This window comes from Atheta coriaria, unplaced genomic scaffold (genome assembly GCF_025399875.1).
Source record: "Atheta coriaria isolate IRGN ID8LTWV9N9 unplaced genomic scaffold, Caltech_Dcor_3.1 hic_scaffold_1_pilon, whole genome shotgun sequence".
NCBI lineage: Eukaryota > Metazoa > Arthropoda > Insecta > Coleoptera > Staphylinidae > Dalotia > Dalotia coriaria.
In genome coordinates this window covers 4,581,187-4,604,580 of record NW_027045443.1, presented here as the reverse complement: position 1 = coordinate 4,604,580, position 23,394 = coordinate 4,581,187, and the positions used below count along the sequence as shown (strand labels likewise).

Sequence of the window (23,394 nt, the reverse complement as noted above, 5' to 3'; positions counted from 1 at the left end):
GATGCGGTGAACGAAAGTCGACGTAAACACTACGATGTGGAATGAATGAACTAATGATAACTATTGAGCGCGCGCACAAGAAAAAATACCGATGCCGATATTAGCATTAATTTTATGCCGTAACGGTGCAACGATTCATTTCACTTAATCAATGCTCGCTGTATTTTTTTTCCGTCGTGTTCCTGGTTTCTTGCATTGTTCTAATTGCTGGCATTATTTAATTGGAAAGTGACTCGAAGACGTGCACTTTTGATTTCTATATTCGCATTAATGCTGCTGTTTTTTTAATTTTTATTTCCTCGTGGTTTTTACTTTTAATCGCATATTAATTACACGTCGTGTTTTCCGCTACTATCAATCAACTGACAGACCTGTTCATTAGTTACGTGTAAACCTCATCGCTCGAAATAACCGTAAGTAGGTAATGCACATTTTCGAAGATTACTTCAATTTCACACTTTATCTAGCAGAAAATTATGAATAAAACCGAAACGAAACACATCGAGGTCATAATGTTAACGACATAATTATCAATGTTTCTACGAGTCGCATCGACACCCAATATCATCACAATGAATATGCATGCGTTCGGCGCATGAATTGAATTTCAAATATTCGTCGAATATTTAATGCGGTCGGACACGTCGCGCGAATGCAACACGCTATACGTCACAAAGAAAGGAAAATTGAATAACAAATTGTTGCCTAATGTGCATTAATAATAGTAAAATCTCTTGGGATCTCCCAAGACACTTCAAAAACGCAAGAAACGGCGCAAAACGCGGCGGAATTTAAATTGTACATTGTTACATGCGCCGCGGTACTTAGCTTTGTGTAAAAAAATGCTGCTTGTTGTTTTATTATTTCTATATAAAGTGTTGTGTAATTTTCATATGTAGGTAGCAAAAACGTTTTATTCATATTTTATTCGCAATTTACATCGTGTACATCGGTTGTGGTCCTGCGCTGTAATTTGTCGATATTTTATTTACACTCATAAGCGATTATTATTCAACATGCGAATAAAAAATCATAAATAAACGAAAATTGAATGCATTCCGCGATATTATTTAATGTTTTCATTGTTTTATTATACGTAAACAGAAGTTCAATAATACGACCAGCATGTTTATGGCTTTTGTGTTTCGTGTTGTATGTTATCGTATCGAATTTGAAAAACATTCCACGCTTGATAAACTGAGACACCTGTCGAATATTTACTGCTTAATCACTGTTTAGCTACCGTTAAAATGTAAGGCAAAGCATTGACGAACGAATTTTAATTTTCAAATTTTACAATGTCGAAATAGTTGAAATTTATGCATACGACTAAGGTCGGTCGCGCGTAATTCGACAGTAAACTTCGTTTCTTGCCTCGTTCATCGCGGCGCAATAATACGAGGCATCCGCGAGCGTGCGCATGCAAGACGTATTAACATAAGCGGCCGTGAAGACGCTGCGCGAGGAAACTCATCCGTAAACGCACCGAATTTATTCCCGTTTTGCATGTAAATCACCAGACTCACTCACTCGATGGTAACCATCGTGTATAGTTCTCGAGTTAATGCGTACAACTAATTAGGCGCTTACGTTTTGACTGCACGCTTAATGAACATTTCCGACCGTCGAAAATGACGACGGCAGACGAGCATTGTTTTTGCCAATGATTTTTTTTCCGCGCGCGCTCACAAAAACGCTGAAATGAAAACAAATTAACATTCGATTTTCTGTCAGCGGCACGCGGCGTTTACAAGAGAGATGAGCGCCGACACCGAAAAATAGTTGACGCACGAAATAAATTTACATTAATAACGCGTGCGTAAAAGGTGGGTACGTTTGTTAGGGGTTGGCGGCGCGTGCCAGCTTGCAACAAAGTTTAAAGCCGAAGAAACAACCAGAACGACTTGCGACCTTTAACTTTCAACGCACACACTGAAACAATGAAAAGCTTTTTAGTCCGTAAAGTTTTCGGCGCTAGTGCGCCGACGCAGAATTCTTTTTCGGCGGTGATTTAACTATTTTCAAGCAATTATTCCGCTTGTTTGGTTAGGTTCACATGCGAGAAAATTGTTTGCAAGTTGCGGACAGCTAGTAAATTTGGCACAGCAGCGAATTCCCAGCAAATAGGTAAGAATCGCGCGTTGTGGCGGCGGCGGCGGCTCGGGAATTGCTGGAATTGTGGAAGCGCGCGCGTTGGATCGTGCGCGGCGTGACATTACACGTATATATTATCGGTGATTTCGCATAAATCCCGAATCGGGAATTTCCTGCAGCCGGGGCGTCGGTAGGTTTACGGTAATGTAGCGGTTTACAACCAGCCCGACGACGGCTAATCGCGGCAATGTTGTGTTCTTGTATTGTGTGCCGCGCCGCGCCCGGCCCTCATGGTTAATGGGCACTGTTTGCGTTCGACATGTAACTACCATATTCATATTTAACTAACAATTGCGATACGGAGCGAAATAATCGTGGATGAGTTTATTGTTCCGTCATTAAACCAATCCCACTCTTGAAATTATCGTTTTTTTCTAGTTCCAGCACAAATGCATCGAAAGAAAGCCTCCAGAGTGATCATCCGGGTGCCGGAGGCGGTACAGCCACCGGCGGTGCATTCGAAAAGGTCCGCACTCGGCCGTACACCTCGACAAGGCGCACCACAACCCCGCATGATGATTTCTCCGATCTTACCGATTACATGCTGCTGGACAGCAACGAACGCGCCAACCATCGCCTAGAGACCGATCGTGAATTCGCCGTCGTGCATCGCGATGGCTACGGAACGCAGATCAAGGACGAGAATCCATCCCTCTCCGACCTGATGAAGATTCCCATTCGGTAAGTCCGACCGAAACAATATCAAAGCGCCCAGCGCGCAATTACCGCTCGAAATGTTTTAATGACGCGTCTCGTTTTGCGCATAATATGCCGCCGCGCTAAATTATAAACTTTTTCGGCGCTGTGCTTTTTTTCGGCGCTTGAAAAACGAGGGTCGCATCGTTAGAGGAAAACAAATTTAAAGGGCAATAACTTCACTTTTCTAACGAGTAAGGCGAACGTGAACTACATAGGCTTATCACACAGGTCCGTATCGAAATTTCACACATTTTTTTATAATATTTACATTGTTGGTAGAAGATCCGTCTCTGGAATCGTCCAGAATGTGTGTGATAGTTCCAGAGGAGCTTGCAGTTGCAGTTTTGTGAAAATCGTCCGGATTTAGCAAGTTCCCAGGGCTAGGGCCATGTTGGTGTGAAGTGCGGAGGGAAATGGGAAACGCGAGCCATCCGGGTCGTGTTTTCCTCGCGTTTGGCGAACGCGCCCGCCGAAACAGGCACTAAACTGGCGTGGCACCTAACTAACGTATTATAAAAGCGTATAAATTACGCGCCGCGCGCGCTTCTGCACGGCTCCGACGGCGTCCCGACGGTGCTTACCTTAAAGCCATATTCATATTCTACATACTCATGCACAGCCGCGCATACCGCGCGCTTCATTCTTTTCGCGCGCCGGCTTTAACGAACAATTAAACGTTTCAGCTTGCAGCGGAAAAAAATAACATCACGCCGAAAAACGCCGGTGACGATTTCGTCGGCGGAAATTTTGTAATATTAAATATTTGATCACTGCGCGCGACTTTCAAACACTTTGTAGATGTGCATACAATTTGCGAGCGTACTCATTAAAATTCTATATTAGTACAAGAGCTCTTTTCGTGTTGAGACCGACCGAAATTCAGTGAAATGTGTTTGAATTTTACCTACGCGCGTATATCGTAAATGTTAAGGGTCTGGTTGTGTTGACGAACACATTTTCACCCAGCGCCAACTAAAAACAATGCCCCGAAGGCTAGATAAACGTTTTTTAAACGAACAAATTAACGCGTAGAAAGTCATTGTTTGCATTACTAATTACTCAACGAGCGCCTACGTGTCGATGCGTTCGTCATGAATTGTTGCGAGTTGCACGTTTACATTGTTTTTTTCACACCAATTAACAGGCGCAAATTATTGTCGGCAAAATGCGGAAAAGCGTCCACATGCGTATCTAATAGCTTCACTCGTCAGGATGTGTTTTGCATCAAACGGTGTCGTCTACGTCGACCGAAAAATGAATGTTTTATCGCAAATTATACCCTGCGCTATCTTTCTATGTCGATGCGATGCTTAATTGTTGCTTTGCCGAAGCACAAATTACGAACACAAAGGTAGTGACAATGCATTTTTGTTTTCGTTTTGTCGTTTGCCCGTTAATTAATACAACTAGTTAATTATGGGCACGAAGAATGCGAAATCATATTGTACCGTTCGTCGTCGATCAATGAATGTAACGCAACGGTATTCGCCGGAATTTATGGAAAGCGTATTCTTCTTACATTTGCAATCGAAACAAAAATGTTTTAACTGCAAACAAAAGCAAGGAAGCAAGGAAGGGAACGTGACAATACACAATCGAAGAAAAATTAAAATTTGCGCTTGGAAACCAAAACGTGCACGAGCTGAATTCATCCGGAGACTTATTGCGCGAATATCTATCACACTTGTTCATCAACGGCGTGCTGGCGTTCGTAATTGTGTGCCCCAACGACACGTCGTTTAAACGATATAATCGACTATTCTTCGAGGCAGTTACATTCACTTTGCGCAACGTGCCTGGAGCGCTCAATTTGTCATAGCGTCAAAACAATATCGACAATATCGATTGATTCAAAACCACCAATTATTATTTATTTACAATATTATTATTTACTTTATTATGTATTGCGGCCATTTGCGTTGTCGCCCTGATAAATCGAAGGCACGGCCGCACAATCAATCACTTCCACGATAGTAGCAATTATTTTTTATTGTTTGCTCGTAAATGGTTCTTGTTAGTTAGTGCTTATTTATTGTTTAGCATAAAAATAACGAATGTGGGCAGTCCGAATAACGAGCCGGCTGCATTCTTTTTACTGTCTTTCTATATTACGGCTTAATGCCTGTCATCTACGTTGGTCACTTATTTCGTCTTATACTTTTGATCAACTATTGCTTAATTAAGTAACAATGTTTGCGATAAATCATAAGTAAGTTTAAATTGCGGGACATTGATTGCGTATTTTTCAAAATTATGACCTGCTCGTAAAGCTACACTTAAATGTTAAATGAATACTTTTGTTTAAGTTTTTCAAAGCCTCCTACGCCGTTTTGGTGTGATATAACGAACTCCACGTGTTGAGTACCGCTGAAAGTTATTTTTTTTATGTTAAAAACTTTCTGTCATTGTTTGACACACGGGGCACTCAATAATTTAATAGGCGGCTTGTTAAATTATAATTTATTTGTTTCTGACAGCTGCTAACTGTCATTTATTGGCTAACAAAATTGTATAGCGAGTAATTTGGTAATTTGGGTGCAAATTTTACTTACTTAAATTTTATGTGATAAATTCCTTGAATTATTCCGAAATGCCGGCCACAAAACGTTCACATGACAAAAAATCGCGTCCTGCGAAACCAGTAACAATGGGGAATGCAATATTACAATTTTTGAAGACATTGACCGTGATGCAATCTAATATGACGCAGTTGCAATCGGCAATCAAGGGATTCGTATGGAGTGCATCTGATAAGCGGAAAATCAATAAGCAGGCTAGGAGTCTCAGGTGTAAAACGTCGAAAATGTCCAAACATACGAGATCGGCAAATTCTAGGAGGGCTAAGAGTCAGCGTAAGAGGAAAGGATGCAAGGCCGCTAAAACTACGAAGTTATAGAAGCACCACTTTTTTGTATTACATTTTTTTGTGGATAAATTCATTTCTTTCATGCTTGTCGCATTTAAAATGCTAACTAAAATGCTTACTTGATTTCGATTTTAGAAAACAAAATTTTAGAAAACAAAAACTGTTTTTTATTGAATAATAAACGCATTGTTGAGAAAATGTGTTTTGTCGAATTTTCTATTACGATTTTGTTATATAATTAATCTGAGCATGCCGTGAATTTTTTTTTCATTCGTTTAAACAACGCTTCACGTCAAATTGCTCATAAAAATTCTCGTCCCGATCGATTTAAATATTTCATTCCTTACGATCAATTCAAACACAAATTCATTCAAAATCGTTAACCATGCCGGCACGCAAGACGAAACCAGCATCCACACCCAAGAAAGTCAAGTCCACCACCCGCAGAGGCCGAGGTAAAGCAGCACCAAAATCACAAACGGAAGGGTTTTTAGGCTATGTCAAAGAATACAACAAAAAACATGGGAATGTTAAGCCACTGAAGGATGCCATGCAAAGCGAAGAATCTGTACTGGCCGAGGTATCGAAAGTTATGTTAAAAGAGTCTAAAAAGCGCAAGGCGGCGAAGAAGGTGGTTAAGAAAGTGGACAGTGACCAGTCTGTTGTATCAACGGTAACCGTGTCGAGCACCGAAAGCGTGCAGAAATCAGACAAGAACAAAGAACTGAAGAAGGAACATAAGACAGATCAGAATAAAGACCAGAAGGACGAAACCAGAATTAAGAGAAGGAAGACACCGTCTGGATGCGTTCAGAAAAATACAACAATTAAAAAGGTGTCGGTGTGGCAGCATATATCAGACACCGTCACTAGTATTTTCTTTTATTGCTTATATCTATAAGCTGTTTGACAAAAATCAATTCAGTAGTAAACGACACGCATTAATTTTCTCATGTAAATATATGGAACAATCACATTATCAGTATTAATCAAAATATTGTTTACTTCATCGTTTGACATATAATTCAGCAAAGTGCAGAGAATTTTAGTAACAAAACTGAGTTGATAATTATTTTAGAGGAGTATTCTGGTCTAGAAACTTAAAAAATATCAAAACTGTTTTTTTAAACGATTTCTTAAGTTCTACTCAACCGATTTACTTCAAATTTGGTGGAAGTCTTTTTTATTGACTTCTACATCACATGAATTATCACCATTGTCAAATTTCAATTTTTACTATTTTTAAAAATTCGGAAAACAAAAAAGTGGTACAAAAATGAATGTTTTTCTCTAACGGTCGCCATTCTGTGATAAAAAAAAATGTTCAACTTTTTTATGGTACAACGATAGCGGCATTATTTTAAATTAATAATCACTCTAAATTAATAACCTCAGATTGCTAGGAGGTTTGGAATTGTGGAATTTTTTGAGATTCCATATTTATTTTCGTGTGCCTCAATTAACCACGAAAGAATATTTTGATATACTCCGACAATCCGTAGAAGGGCGCTGTGACGTGTGTATCCGGAGCTAATTAACAAGAACAATTAAAACGACAGCGTGTAATGAGAATCTGCGTGAGCCGCAGCAGCGACGATCGCTTGTTGTGGTTTTCGCATCCGCACGCTCCCCGCCGGCCGGCCCGGAGCTGCTGCCGGCCATGCCATCATCATCGTATATCGTTACTAATTAACGATGCGCGTCTAATATTTCGTGCGCTCCTCGGAAAATGAATGTGCGCTGGGCGGCACCGATATGCGATGCCATAGAAAGACAAGCGGATGATAATAGACCGGCACAGATTGATATGTGGCTATTGATGGACGCCCGGCATCATCCGATTCGATTTCATGTTTGTATTTTTTTCTCTGTGATATCCCGTGAAGGGTTTGGGCTTTTGCGTGGGGGCGCGTACGCGTGCACACATCGTCTCCGCCGCCGCCGCCCCACGAACCACTTGTTGCACTTGTTGGCTTAACGCCGACGGCGGTGCTCCGGCGGCATGCTCGAAACACTCTTAAACACACTTAAACAGCGCTCGCGCGCCTCCTTTTCCGCTCGCTGTGTGCGTTTTGTTTCGTTTCGTTTATTCAAGCCGTATAATCGCGCACCCTAATGCAGCGCTCTCGGACCGCTCGAAACTTCGGCGAAATAAATTCGATCCGCAGGTCGCATTTTCCGTCTATGCGTGTGTATATTGTGTTTGTGTGTGTGCGCTGCGTATCGTTGATGCTCCTTAAGAGTCAACAAAGGGCGAATAAAACGCGAACAGGTACTTTCCCGTAACCGGCGTACTTGCCATTCGCGAAAATGATAAAAACAAGTTGTAAACTCCGAAGTTGCGATGAATTATGCATGCGCATCAGTGTTTTTCGAACAGATACAAAGTACGCGAGTGAAAAACGTTTAGATTTTCACCGCGCCGCGGGCCATTGTCCTTGACAGGAGGTGGTATTATAGCAGAAAGAAACTTTTGTGCGAAAAAACTTACAATCTGCCGCCTACAATTACATCCGCTTCATAAAAATATTCGTTACATATTGAAATGAGATCGACGAAATCAGCACGCGAGTTTCCGAGTTAATGACTTGATTTTCCAGCCGGCGTTTTTTTTTTTCTGACTTGCTGAAGGTGTAAATATATCGCGCGTAATTCCTCGCCGTCTTCGCCGGCGTTTATGCGCCGCGCTCGCTTTTTTAACGATTCCACATTATTATTGCATTATTATTATACAACTTGGAAGTTTAATAACATTTTAAATATTTGATGTGCGCGGAAATGAATGCCCGCCACCGTTCATTGCTTTCGTGGGGCGGGCGGGCGTGCTGTTAGCGCGATACCGCCACCGCCGTACCGCCTGCGCGCCCACCCCACAGGACGAAAAGCGATAACGAACCGAGGCGATAACGTCTCGCGGTCGTTCGCTAACGACGCGTCGATTTTTTATTGCGAATAATGCGCCGCACGCTTTTATGTCTTCGCTCGCGGGCGCGTTTTTTGAATAAAGATGCTGTCTAATAAAAATCTGCGTAATTATCGCACCTTTCAATTCACGGATACGCAGGCGGCTGTTTCGATTTCACCACCGCGATGTTATTTCCGCCGCCGGGCGGGCGGGCGAGCTGCGTGTCGAAAATAGGTCATAAAGCTTAGTTGGTTTTTAATGTGCGGTGCGCGTTTTATTGCTTGTTTTTTAAATACTCCTGCTAATAGTCTACCGATAATCGCTGTAAGCTTTGAATGCGCTTTACGGTGCGCGCACCACGGTTTTATTAGTTTTGAGAAATCATAACTTTATCGCGCTCATTCTTTGCGCGCTGTTATTATTGTGTTCGATTGCATCGATATTGCAGGACGTGAATTATCGTAACATTGTTTCAACATAATCGCCGAACACAAATAAGGAACAAGGAAGTAAAGTGTGTCTATTCATATCGGACGCACGCTCTTCGCGTGCCTCTGACGTCAATGAAAACTGGTTCTTTTCCAAATGTGAAACAATGTAAATTATGCGACGCGCGTGTGCTATCTTATCGAGGCGAACTGTTTAGCGAAATTATTCGAGCGCCGCGATTTTTGCGCGCCGCCGTCCAGCGGCATAGATAAACCAAAACCAAACCAACATTTTGATATGTTGGGCAGTAAAATATGTTATGCGGAAATGGGACCTTCCGCATCAAAAATATATTCTAACTTTATGATTATCTGGGGAAATCCGCACGCGGAAAATTGTGCGCGTATATTTCCGGGTATGATGCAAGCATGGATTTTTAATTGTGCATTTTATTCACTAACGTCGCAAAAATGGTGAGTGTTGTGCGTTCGTTGGTCCCTGCAAAACACCGTGCGAAACACTTTTGGCAGAGCGCACGCAGTTGGTGCCGAGTGTGTTTTTCACTATTTTTCGCGCGCGCCGGCCGTGTTTTTCTATTCTAAATATATTTTCGGCATGTTGTTCTAGCTATCGCACGCATTATGTTGTAATAATACGGTTGCGCGCAGCGTGCGGCCGTCCCGCTCATCTTAGGATTTGCTTGCCATTGTGAAAGTTTGCGTTAGATTTTCGGCGGCGGCAGGCAGTTAAAAGCATCCTGTCGACCGCCCGCCGGATTAAATGGACTCATGTGCGATAACTCATACTTGCGCTCGTGTCGACGCACTCGCATGTCCTTCGCGCTTTCGCACCGCCGCCCTCGATTTCAATTATCGCATTATCGAAAAAGTCGATTACGCCCATATTGCCGGAATATGTTAACGCTACCAAACACACCACCGAAATTCAGCCGCTGCGACATGTTTTTAAATGTAAACCGTCGTAATTTATAACGCGACAACGCGCGCGACGTTGAAATATGCGACTCGAAAGAAGTTTTCCTCTGACAGCGGGACTTTTCCTTTTCGGCGCCGGGCGGCACACTTTTAAGTAAACGCACGCTGATTGTATAGTCGCCGACCGGGACGAATATTATTCGCGATAAGAAAACGCCGGTGCGCGCTGGAAAAAGCTCCGAGCGCCTGAAAAGTGACAAAACATTACAGCGACACGCGACAGCCCTGAGAAAAAAGCCAACCCGCACGAGAAACAAGAAACAAACTGAAGTGGCACGCCTGTTTTGGAAGTAAGAAGCAAGATAAATATGCGAATGCCGGCGCGCCAATTAAATTACGCTTTTTAGTTCTCGTCGAAACTAGTTCTGGTTGGAAACTAAAGCGTTAAATTCAGCCGGGGAAAAACAGCTCCTTCTGTTACATCGACAGTATCGGGGAGTAAATAATGCTGTCGGGGTTGTGCGCCCGTTCGGTCCTGGACTGGAGGTTTTTTGCAGCGCACCGCACACGCTGTTCGACATACTCATGCATACGAATTGCTTGTAATAAGCGAATATATTTCCCTCGCATAACCGCAGTGTCTTACCTTCCGATGGCGCGTCCGCCTCGATCTGGACATATTTCATTGTACCGACGTCCGGCCCCGCCACACCAGCAGGACCCAACCGGGACGCGCTGTTTGCAATTTATACAGATTCGAATTTCATATTCCGCGCATCGATAAACGATTGCGGCGCGTCCGTAAAGTATTTACACGTGATTCGATAAGCGGCTGCCAAAAAAATTGCGCGCGCGAATAACTTATGTGGAATTTATTCGCTTTTTTTTGTCTTATGAATGGCGGCACAGATTCGATCTGGTAATTATTGTATGTATAAATCACTCAAATGTTTTTATCAACTGCCTACATGCTCATAACGAATCGATTTTAATGCACTGTTAATCAAGAATTAAAAATGCGGCACGGGTTTTGTCTAGATAAAGTCGAAATGTTAAAAAAAAGCAATTTCGATGAGTAATTTGAGAAAAAAACACTGAGAAATGAAAAAATAAAACTTTTTTTTGTTAAATTTAAACATTTTACGCGTTTTAACATGAATAGAAATTAATTTTTGCAATATTTTTTGTTTTATCACTAACCATTTATAAATTACAAGCGAAAATCTTTAAATTTGACTTGAAAATTATATCGTAAGTGTACAATTTTGGTGTGACATGTAAACGCGCCCATTACAGATGTTATCCATGCGCAACGGATTAATTAATTTAAAATCGACACATTGTTTCGCATCGAACAAGCACCGATTTTCATCTTGACACGCCTGAGTAAAACCATTTGCGCGCGCGCGCGCGTGTCGTAAATTCATAACTGAAAACGAATTGCCGATGATGCAAACGACTGCCGGGGCCCAGCACCGCTGCGATTTTCAAAGGTGAATGCATCAATTACGCGTGAACGAGTAAGTATAGGCGTGGGAGAGCTGGGATTGCAATGCGCATTGTCTAGGCTCGGACCCGTCGCATTGTGCGAGTGTCCACAATACAATATTCATTCCGCAGTCCCATCAACGTCGTCGTACGTACGGCGACATGTTAGTTTTGTGCAATCGCGTTTGATGCGAGCGCTTAAAATGTTTTCTGCCGCCTGCGCGCGCGTGTGTTGTGTAGGTGGATTCTTTTTATTCAGCTAGTTTTCATTTGAAATTGTACAAAGTTTGCGCAAGCTGCGCTGTGACGCAAACGCACGTAACCGTCGCCACACAGATGCAGACGCGATTAATGCGTAGATGTATTAAAACGCAATACGCTTCCAAAATCGTCTTGGCAAGAGTAATCCCGTTGCACTGCCATTTCACCACCTTAAATAATATTTTTCCAAGTGGCGCCCGCGCGAATTAATTAATTCGGTTTTTTTTTCTCTTTCACTGAGCGCTCGTTGTCCTCGCGGCGACGTCGGTCGCAATCGCGTTGCGTTTAATTAAAAACAAATTGAGCTTGTAAGCGTCGCGCTGCTCCTTAAACTTTCGCCCGGCGGCGGCAACGGCGGCGGCGCTTCTCTTCTTCATTTTTATCTCGCAACGCATTTCCGGAATTTTTCGCTCGCGCGGCGGAATTGTAGATCTCGGATTGAGGGTGGCATTGTACTTTTAAATTTCTTTTAAAGGTATCGCACCCTTTAGGGCTATAAAAGGACGACATTCCTCCATTCGATTTCGTCTTTTGGGTGCACTTATCGTGACACTCGCCTCGTTCCATTCCATTTTATTCCATTCCGGCGCGGGCGCGCAAACAAAAAACGCATCTGCGCCGCGCCGCACGCAAAAGTGCACGACGCCAATGAAAATAACGACGGCGCGCAATGCAAATAGACAGATTGTGTTACTGTTCGGAAGTTTTGTGTGTGCCTGGTTTACACATTTCAATGTCACATTGTTGCTGCTGCCGCTCACTTTGATGCTTTATTGCGGCTCGTCGTAAACTTCGGCGCGCGCGCGCTTTAATGAGCTTTTTCTGTGCTAAATGCACTCGAGTGTGGCGCGCGCGCTGAAAAATGCAGCGACCGTAATGTGCGCACTTTGTGTGCTTAATTAATTACCGGCGTTTGAAAGGATTAATCAGTTCAACGTGTAGGCAAACAATGCGGCGCATAAGTAATTGCTCGACTGAAGAAATTGTGCTTTTCAACTTCTAGACACGCACGATATTTTATTGGTAAATATTGTGAAAAGCACAGCGATAAATCAAATTGGATAGATGATAGATTAATTTTATGTGGCAGTCTTTAAAATTTACACAATAATTGTATCTGTGAGTCCTTGACACAGACGCATGAAAGTTTTTCATTTTTGCCGAGCAAATAGAAATCTAAGCGCGCGCGCGACGAAAGAGATTAATGTACACGGCGCGCGGCGGTGATATTAATTGAAACGCGTTGGGGGCGGCAGCGGCCACGCATTCATAACCGACCTGCACAAGCCGCTGGTCCGTAATCTAGTCCGGCGGGCCGCGTCCAAGTGCGCCGGTTAAATAATAGAACGACGGCCGCTCGCGCTTCTACTAGCTGCGCTGCGGTGGCGGTTATCGTCGAAATGAGCAAAAGTAGTTTTCCATTAATTCCGGGCCCCGGCCTCGCCGTTTAACCATCTGCCGCTGCTTTGCATCGCCGCCGCCGCCTGTGACATAACACATGCGATGACGTCGGACAACGAACATCATAATAAATGATGCGAGCAGCGCGTGCCCGGGCAAAAAACAATGCAAGAAACGAGTTGATAATTTATCCATCCGTGTCGGCCGGCCCGGCGCACTTGCCAGCGACGTAAGAAGTGTTTCGAAGCAGTGTTTTACGTATTCGTTCGGATTTATGGCACACATGGCAAACTCGTTTTTAATGGAGCCGTAATTAATTTATCCCGCTGTATCGAAATGGCTTTTTGCACATTTAATCGCTCAAACTATTTAGTCGCCGGACAATCTGTCGCGCGCGACGCGAACTTTGGCGAGTATGAGTTCGGTCGAATGTGGTCTCTGCTTTCTGCTGCCTTACTTTTGCCCTTTGCGATGTTTGCCAAAACGCAAACTGCATTTCACATTTCGACACTGCCGGCGTACAGTTTCAGGTGGCTGGTTTAATCAAGAGGGCGATGCATTTTTAAACCCGGCGCGCATAAATTGAAACACGATTACATTTCGGTGCACATCCTGTGTGCGTCCTCCTCGAATAAATAGCGTTGGCGGTGGTGTCGCGCGCGCATTTTCGAAACGACCGAAAACCGTCGAACGGGGACCCGTAAATCTGTGCCCGTTTTTTTGATGTGTCCGGACGGTGTTCCGCGCGCGCCGGTATTGCGTTACCGTTTAGAGTTTAGAGCGGAGGCGCCGGGCGACGGCAATCCTGTTTCCGAACGCAGCACTCCACCTGTACATACGCGTTCGCATGTAGATTATATTCGCGCTGGTGGATGTAAAAGGATATTAGAACTAGGCGTCGTATATAAAGCGGGCAGAGGGCGGCCGACGGTCCTCGACACGTGAGTAACGAATGGTCGACCACACTGGGACGAGAGTCAGCAGGAATGGAATAAGCTGTAACTATCGCTCGATCCGCACGATCCCAATTCCGAACTCGTCCGGCGTCCTCGGACGTGCGCGCGCGTTTTTTTCGCCTTCTTATTCCATCCGCGCAAGTGTTTGCACTGTGATTCGCGTTGTACATGCATTTACCGCTCTTGCGGAGGGCTTAAGGACGCGCGCGGGTAATGACGGCGCAGCGGGGAATTCATAATTAATAAGGGCAATTAAGTTATTGCGCTCCGATGCGATGCGGAATGCGTTCGCGCGCGCCAAACCGGCCCACAGTATATCATCGGTTTGTTTGGTCTCGTATGTTCACTCGGTCGGTCGCCACCCCCCAAAGCGGCCCACCGCCACCACCACCACCGCAGCACACGAATGGTTCGCATAGTTTCGTCCTGCATTTCGCCGGCGTTTTCCCGTGAAATTATCAAAGTCTCGGAAATACGAAAAGCGAATATTTTACGTGACCGCGCGTCGACGGCGGCGCGGGTATTAAAACTTTACGCGCGGCGCGCACACACGTCAGGAAGGAAGAAAGAAACACACTCGCGCGCGCGCACGCTCGCCAACACACAAAGGAATTATTGCGATTTGTGCAGCGCGCGTTGTTGTACACCTTCTGGCGGCGTCTAATGCACGTATTAGGTGCACACCAACCAAGATTGGAAGCGGGACGTGCGGGGTGGTTAATACATACTCACATATACAAGGTCTTGTCACCGCTTGGTTCACGCGTGTGCACATTGTGCGCTGTCCAAAATTTCGCGCCGCTTGTATATTGCTGTACTGACGCGTTGCTGAGTTTTGTTGTGTTGTGTGGCGCTCGGAAAAGTTACTTCATTATTTTACGAGCTAATATGTCTGTTCGTTCGTGTCAACAAGTGCGCGATGCTTCAGAGCGAAAAATGAAATTTGTGAGATTAAACACATCTACTCGCCAGCGTGCGGAACGCAATTAAATTAGTTTGTAGTCGCGATTAAAACGAACTTTGTTGGGGGGCTTGCGCTGGTGGCTTGACGACTCCTTATCGCCGCGATGTACGCGCGCGAATTGCAATTCCTCTCGACGGCGGCGCGAACTCGAGATGAAGTAATCCGCAGCGGGCGTCGATGGCATCAATTAGACGCTCGTCGCACCTCTCGTATCGCACACTCGATACCACCACCACCCCCCCGTGGCGGCGCGCCGATATATCTATCCCGGAGCTTGTCATTCATGCATTCCAGCACGTCGCAGACGCCGGCAGTTCGTTAATTGATATTTGATTATAATCTTAATACGCCTTCAGTCTCCGGCTGATTAAGTTTCCTCGCGCGCGCCGACAATGATATTACCGAATATAATGGTTATCAAAACGGCGCTCCCGGAGACGAGCAAACAGCAGCAGCGGCGCTTGTAAAATGCGGTTAATTTGTTTGTAATTAATGTAAACGCTGTTCGCGCGCAGTAATTGAAAGCGGGCTTTATTTGATTTATGCGTTATTTTCCGGCCTCGGATTAAATGCTTTGTGCAGACGATCGAATTATTTTTGCACGCCACGCATTCTTTTTGTCTGCTTATATTTTTTTGTGTTTCACTTTCCACTCTTAGACGGAAAATGTTAAATAGCAAAAACGAGCACTCGGAGAGAGCCTTGGCGACAGGAGACGTTTTAAGGCAATATAAATTTTAGCGGCGTATTCAATTTATTATTCCATTATTTTTGTCCCGCCGGCTAGCGCAACACTTGCGCTAGATTTCAGCTAGCGATACAGATTGTTGCGCGAAGCATGCAAATCTCGTTCAGCGCGCGACAATTTTTCGAAAAATTTTTACAAGCACTCAAGGTGTTATAGTTAGCGCGCGGCGAGCGGATGTTGCACCGCGTCTGAATGCGTCGTTGAAAATAACGTCGACGCCCCGCGACGCAATTGCCGCCGCCGATGTCACTTCGACGCCCTCGCTTGAGGCCCTAGCATAAGCTCGGGCCTAATTTATTTAAATCGAATAGAATAAGACGTAAGAAGGGCGACGAGGACGTATAATGACAAAAGCAATTGGCTTAGCGCTTAGAAGCGGCGGATAGACAGGTGGAGGCACAGGACAATCAACCTGCGCGCCTTCAATGCTCTGGGTGATGATATTACGAGAATTACACGCGTTGAAATTGAAACGAATTATGCTACACGTGTAGGTAGATACTTGAATTGAATTGAATTTTAACAATACCTTTTTACCGGCGTTACTCACTGTGTTAATTTCAGTTTTTATCTTTCTGCTTTCTAATCAGCCGTGAAACTAGATGCAATATTATTATTATTAAAGTAATATTTTACTGACCAGACATTAAAGTAAATCTAAGTTTTATGCCGATATAATTAAACTTTAAAGTACATTTACTTAGTATTGTCTTCAAAAATGCATAATTTACACACTGGGAGACAAAAAACTTCATTTTTCATTTTTTTTAAAATTTAAATCTTAAAATGTTGTTTATTTGCTTTATTTCGTTTTATATGTGCTGGAAAACCATAACTGCTACCTGGGGTACCGCCCATCCGCTTTGTTTTTGAAGATTTTCTAACTTTAATCAATCACCTGGTGGTGGCACCTTATTGTATGAAAACTTAATTAGTAATTTTATTGTTCGTTTAGTATAACTCGATTCCTTACCCGGCGCGGCGCGTTTAATCAGATTTTCACAGAGTTCTAAAAGTTTATTGCGTCCGTAGTTTTCCGTCGGGAGCGTATTGTTATGAGAGGCGGTTTATATGGAAATCTCAACACGCTAAAATAGTGTTATGTTATTAGTGTTTTCATTATACTCGTTATGTGTCTACCTAAATGGTTTTTTTCTCTCTATATATAATGATTCGGACAATTATCGTCACGTTAATGATTATATGTCACAAACCAGGTGTCACATTCAACATTTGTCAAACATAATCATTAAATATTTATGTTTCACACAATGCTCGCAAGTGGACTAAACTATTAACTTTGGCGAAACGATGCATCAGATAATAATTTAGTATTTTATTAAATGCATTTTGATTAAAGTGAAATATCTAAGAAAATATAAATCACACAGCATTGGTAGACATACAGAATTAAAGAGAATTTAATTCTTCTTCGTATGCGCATAGTGCGCGTAGAAATCTGAAGCAAAAAACTAAAATTTTTGAGTGGCGCTGCTGTGCTTAAACGAATATCAATACGTGAATACTCATATGAAGAATAAAATTACAATTTTATTTTAATCAATGATTTCTTTGTTTCAGGAACAACATGAGCATACTGGAGAAATTCCAGCTGAGCATCTCGAAGCGTGAGCTGTATCCGAAGACCAGCGTCCTGGTTCCGCAGCTTCTAAATTTGATGGCGACGGATGCAATCCTTCACGTCGGTGAGTACCCCGCTTGTTTTCTTCTAGTGTCTTTTCCATACCTACACCGCAACGCGATGCTTTTATTATTATTATCGCGGCGCGCAGCGAATTTGTTTCGGCCGCCGTCGGTCCGCGCGCTCACCTCGCGCCCGGCGCTTAAGATTTATATACCTCGGAGACGTTTATCATTTTCGTAATCTACCCGCCCGGCGGAGACGTCGCGCCATTCCTATCACCTTCCGCCGTCGTGCTTCTTCAGCGATTGCGTAAAGCCTCCCGCGACTTGTAAATATGTCATTTGTTCGCCGCGCGGCACTGCAATTAGTGCACGCGGTTTATGATCAAGGTTACAATGCGAAAATAAACTAAACACGCGAATATTTTTTCACCTTGAGCTCTGGAATTATTGTTTTATAATAGGAGATTAGTGATATTAAAAAATAATTATTATCCATGTTGTAGTGGAATGTTAGCAGTGAATTTACGGCTGAATTGTATAATTTTGTTGAAATTACGAGATTAGTTTGCTTCACTTTATTTTGAATCTACACAACGCCGGCGCTCCCCACGGGCTGGTTTGAATACGATCTGGCCGCCGGTATCAGCTATCCTTTACGATTGTTTGTTTGTTGACCGTCGGATGATTGACAACATTGGTCTATGATTTTCCTGCAACATGAGCAACTCAGCAACAACAGGAGACTGGCAAACACCGCGACACGACCCGCCACGCGCACACGAACAATAATACGTTGATCAAACATTGCGCTAATGCAGAATGGACTCCACTATCAACAGCAAAACATTATTACAACGCACGGCGCGGCGCTGGTACGCCCGAAATTCCAGAAGCGGGCGCGTGGCGCGTGTATGAACCGCCGCCGCCGAAACCGACGCACCCGACTCACCCGCCCGGCGCATTCACCACCGCGAAAACATGCTTTGCATGCATCGGTGCGCAAGTGTAAACAAGTGCGGATTTTTCGCCGGCGCGCCGCGTTTGTGAGATTCGTTTGATGTCGCGATACTTCTTGATGATGTCGGGGTGTTTGCGAGCGCAATTTGCAGTTTTCTTTGCGTCATCAGCCGGAATAAGAATGGCGCGCGCGCATAACGAATTCGCCGGAAATCTGCTTAGTTTTAGAGGGCCTCCTTGTATCGAAAATGTGGCCCCGCACTCTCTCCACTCGAATGCCCCAACTAGATTGTTCGTGTTTTTCATATTGTGCATGTGTCGGATGTGTTCAATTTGTAACACAATTTGTACGTGTTATCGTTGTAATTTTATGCAACGATACGCACACGTCACTTGAATGATTACAACGGCTTCGTGTGGGCGGGTTTACCATAACGTCGTTTGCATCACTCAGTAGATTCAGAAACTCGCAAGTATAACAGGGGAAAACTAGTTTCACGCAATACGATTTTGATTTTCTTCCTATTCCAATGTTCTCTTATTATATTGCCGCTCGCAGGTAGAACTTTAGCGCATAAAATTATTCGCACAAAAACGTCTTTTAGTGCAAATACTTAGATTTATGTTTAATGAGATTTTTAAAGTTTTTTCTACACTTTCCAAGACTCGGCACTTTAATCATTTTCAGAGCATTGCGATTGTGATTTGCATGCAATCAATTAGAATCGGACAGAGTTTTTGATTTGCCAGCGATTAAAGTGTTATTAACAAATGTTTCTCTGTTCATTTGCATCCAAATGATCTGCGGGCCTCGACTACTTGAAGCAAAACGCACGTGAAACATTAATTTAAATACGTAATCACATTTGTCGTTGGCGGTTGTTCGGGCGGGTGGTGGTGCGCTAGTGGATGGAACCAAATGAAAGCACAAACATGGGCGAGAGTCATTTTTCACGATTTGCCGTCAGCCGCGTGTGCGACTTTGCCCTCGCACAATGGGAGCGCAATCCGAACACAATACAATATCCATATATACATAAACGTCGTTCTGTTCGTTTTCTTGCGGCTGGCAATGACGGGGCGGGGGCGAAGACGAAAAAATAAATACCGGCGCTATTTGGCGCTGCCGGGCGCGATAGGCGAAGTAATTCAACGATTCACGTTTATTCCACACAGTAGCAGCATTCATTTCGATTTGATTGATGTGACGCGAATTACCATATTTAATATTATTTTCTATTAAGTTAACATATTCGAATGGCCGCGCGGGCGTTCGCTAGCCACGCGACGTGGGTGGAAAGTGTGGAAACGAATGCCGGTGCATTCGAGTGTGATTATGAGTTTTCATTCGATTGAATTTTTCTAGCGTAGGTTCAAATGTGTCATCGGCGAAAATAATAGCGGTATTTTCTCAGCTTATTATCTCTTTTTTTTTATCTCTCTCAGAGCCAATTTTTACGCGAAAATTTTTACATTTTGCGTCCGAATTCAAAGGACAGTTTTACCATTGATTCGATTATAATAGACTATTATTGTCTTGATTGGGCTGCTGCATAAACCAGAATGAATACCTGTCGGGCGAAACAAAAGATGTGTTTTGTTGCCGAATTAATTAGCCGCTTTTGATTTGCCCCGATGGGGATTAACGCCGCGCATTAAATGTAATGAGTCGCGTTTTAGTTAAACGCGGCGCGCCGCGACCTATTTGCATCGCCGGGCATTCGACGGGGCGAATGCGTCCACCGTAGTCATTCCGCATCCGTCCGACCGCAAATATTTCCACCCGCTTCCGCAAATTCATTATCAGTGCAGTTATCGGGTCCCGGTCGATCGTGCGATGCACTCCGGCGAGTTAATAATGCCACGAGCAAAACAATGGCGCAAATCATGCTTCGTGGTCGTGGACGTCGACGTCGGCAAAACTAAATATTAATAATAGTGTCAATTACGAGACTCAGCCGGCCGCCCGGCAGGCTCCATCTTGGCGCCGCCGCCGGCTGGCGTCTATTCGCAATCCGACGTTGTTAATGTTGTTATTTCGATGACGTAATTATGTACACCTGGTAAAATTTACAATAGTGCCCGTAATGAAGGCGCGCGCGAAATGGGCGCTCGCACGCCGGAAGGGTGGAGGGTAGATTAATATATGAAAGCAGTTAAGACTGTAGCAGCTTAATGAGGTGTTTTATACGAGATTGCGTAGCAAAACGAAGCGGGAAAGCAAAAACGCTTTTCTCGGCTTGGTTTTTTTTCTGCGCTCCCGCCGCCGCCGTCTCAACACCTTCAATCACCCAGGCCGGCGGCGTGAACGTGTTGCTACATTAGTTTTTGCCGGCGCGCTTCTTCGCTGTGGACCGGCTCGTCCAGCTTTTCTTTGTTTGCGTGAGTCCGCACGCTCATGAAACATCATAAAAAGCACATCGCATTAGCGCACCAACTCAACGGCAAACTTTAACCGAACTGCGGGTGTGTGCAGGGAAAATATGAAAAATGCATTCCACCGAGATATTGTTACGGATAAATGCAAGTAATCGACGCTAATCGACGACTTGTAGCTCATAAATTCTAACAATGCGAGCACAGAGGACAAAGGGATGTCTATTAACAAAACACGAATCTTGGGGCTCTGAGGTGGCTTAATCGATGATAGGAATTTCTTGCTGATGTTCTTGCGGAACGTCTTCGCATCGTCTTATTTTCGTTAAATTACTGCCGAAGCGACCCGAGCGCTTGTGCGCAAACTAATTAATATCTATTGCGGTAAGCAAATGATTCATCCGAGCGGCCGACGCTCGCGAATCTGATACAGGCCGAGGGCCATTACGCGCGGCGGCGTTCGTTACGCTTTGATTACTACCCAGCTACAAGGTATCGTGTCGTCTCGCGGTTATTGTTCTTGTATTAAATGTGCACGTTCATGCCCATTGCCGCTGCCGCCCGGGTGAAACCCGCCACCACCACCACCACAACCGCCAGCCATCACCCGACGAAAGGTGACGCGACAGAGGTTAGTGGAGGGCGGCCGCGGTCGAGGAATCCACCTTTCCTTACCGACGTGTCTGCGGCTTGTAATGTCAGCGGTAATGTCGGAGGCGGTCATCTCGGCTCTCCAGCGAGCAGGAAGGTTTATTGAGTCGTCAATGCGGTTGCACGTAATGGTTCATCATCCTGATTATGACGGCGGCGTCTTTGCGCGGGCGGCACACTTGGCGCGTTAAAAATGGCTTGTATAAATACATCAAGTATGGACATAAACGCGCCGCCACTATTATGCGATGTTACTACCCTCAGCCGGCGTAAACAAACAGCTTTCACCCACACGCTTTTATTTTGAGAGATAGTCAAACAAGCGCTATGTTTGCCGTCACACTGCGGCTATAATTACGGAAAATTCCACACAAAAATCAGAGCTTCTCTATTGTAAATTGAATTTTTCGCACATCCACGCAGAAAATCAAAATTTAATAAAAATTTTCAAAAAAAATTTTTTTTTTGCTTTTGGATAGTATTCCCATAGAATACTTTACTTTTCTTCCACTCGTGATCAACTGCGCGACTAATGTGTGTATCACAAAACGTGTAAATTACACACTCACCTAATGCGCATAAAATCGTGGTGATTTCCTGCAAATTTATATAATTCCTTCCATTGTGTGCCTTTGATATCCCCTTATACTACGACGATTGCAATTCGTTCAAGCGGCCAGTAAAACCATAAATAGAAGTACCTGGGCGCATTACACACGTAATTGAATGCCTCAATGATTCAATAATACAATCAGTTTACAATAATGCGCGCCCGAGTAATAAATTTCTAATAAAATTCTCTGTGCGATTTTACAGCGCCACTGTGCAATGTTGGTAGAAATTTCCATCGGCCGCCAATCCGATAATGCCTATCACAGGATTGTAATGTAGCCGAAAATGCACGCCGATGATTAATTGCGTTTAATTCATACATTTATTGATCCGATTTGACGAACTTGCCGCGTGATTTTGTCCGTAACTTCACGTTGATTGTGCTCATTGTTTCCTTTCGGTTTGCTCCATTTGCGCCGCGCGTCGTTTCGCTGCGATTTTATGGATTTCTAGTTTTTATCAAGCCGCCCCCGCGATTAACAGCGCGGCACAGCGACGCATGAAGTCTATTTTATTGTTGTTATTAATTGATTGTTCTGTTTTGTTGCAGCGCAAAAGTCAGGCGGAACGCAGATTAAACTCGTCATCGACTATCCGAACAATGTCCAATCTTTGTTCAAACCAATGCGGTGAGTACTTGATCTGCAATCTATGCGCGCTGTACGATTATCTAGCACAAAAACCGGGGCGAAATCGCTTGTCGGATTTGTTTTGCTCTCTTACCAAGTTGATTTATCAAACGGTGGGGTGTTTGGGCCAGAGGCTATGCTCGACATTTTCTTAGATCGATTCAGCGAGAGATTTGAATATTGGACACATGTTTTGGCACATTGTTCGACATTTACAACTTTGCGGGGGCTTTTTTCTTTTTTCTTTGTGGATCTGGTTTTCTTTTATTTACTTTTGGGTTTACGAGGCGCAGTGAAAGAATTTTCAAAGATTTTTCATATTTTTATATATCCTTCAATCTGTCTCGTTTATTTTGTGAGTTTTCTAATGCGATATCTTTAAAATATTTATCGAACAGAAATCAAATCCTAATTATTTTATATGGTAATAGATTTGAAAGTTTATTCCTGATGCACTGACAGCGCGATTGTTAGTAATGCGATTGCGCTGCCGATGCACAATTGCAAACGCTTCGAAGTTGGAAGAAAAGCTCGTGAATGCGCGATAAAAAACGCAAACGGCTCGAATTGGCATAGATTGCGAATAGACGGCGAAGTAGGAAAGTGGAAAAATTTAGGCGCAATATAAAGGGGCTGCTGGTGGCGGTTGTGGTGGTGGTGCCTCTGCCACACAAAGCGAAGAAAAAACATCTGCCGGCATAAATCTGACCGATCGC

At 43.9% G+C, this 23,394-nt stretch overlaps 1 protein-coding gene across 1 annotated transcript in view; it reads left to right on the top strand.

Annotated features, from left to right (window-relative positions):
• LOC135793748 (uncharacterized) overlaps positions 1 to 23,394 on the top strand; it is a 49,626-nt gene that overhangs the window by 7,960 nt on the left and 18,272 nt on the right. The window contains exons 3-5 of the mRNA XM_065304823.1: positions 2,533 to 2,835; positions 17,388 to 17,512; positions 22,600 to 22,678. Coding sequence (XP_065160895.1) covers positions 2,533 to 2,835; positions 17,388 to 17,512; positions 22,600 to 22,678 — 507 coding nt within the window. The remainder of the gene's footprint in view (positions 1 to 2,532; positions 2,836 to 17,387; positions 17,513 to 22,599; positions 22,679 to 23,394) is intronic.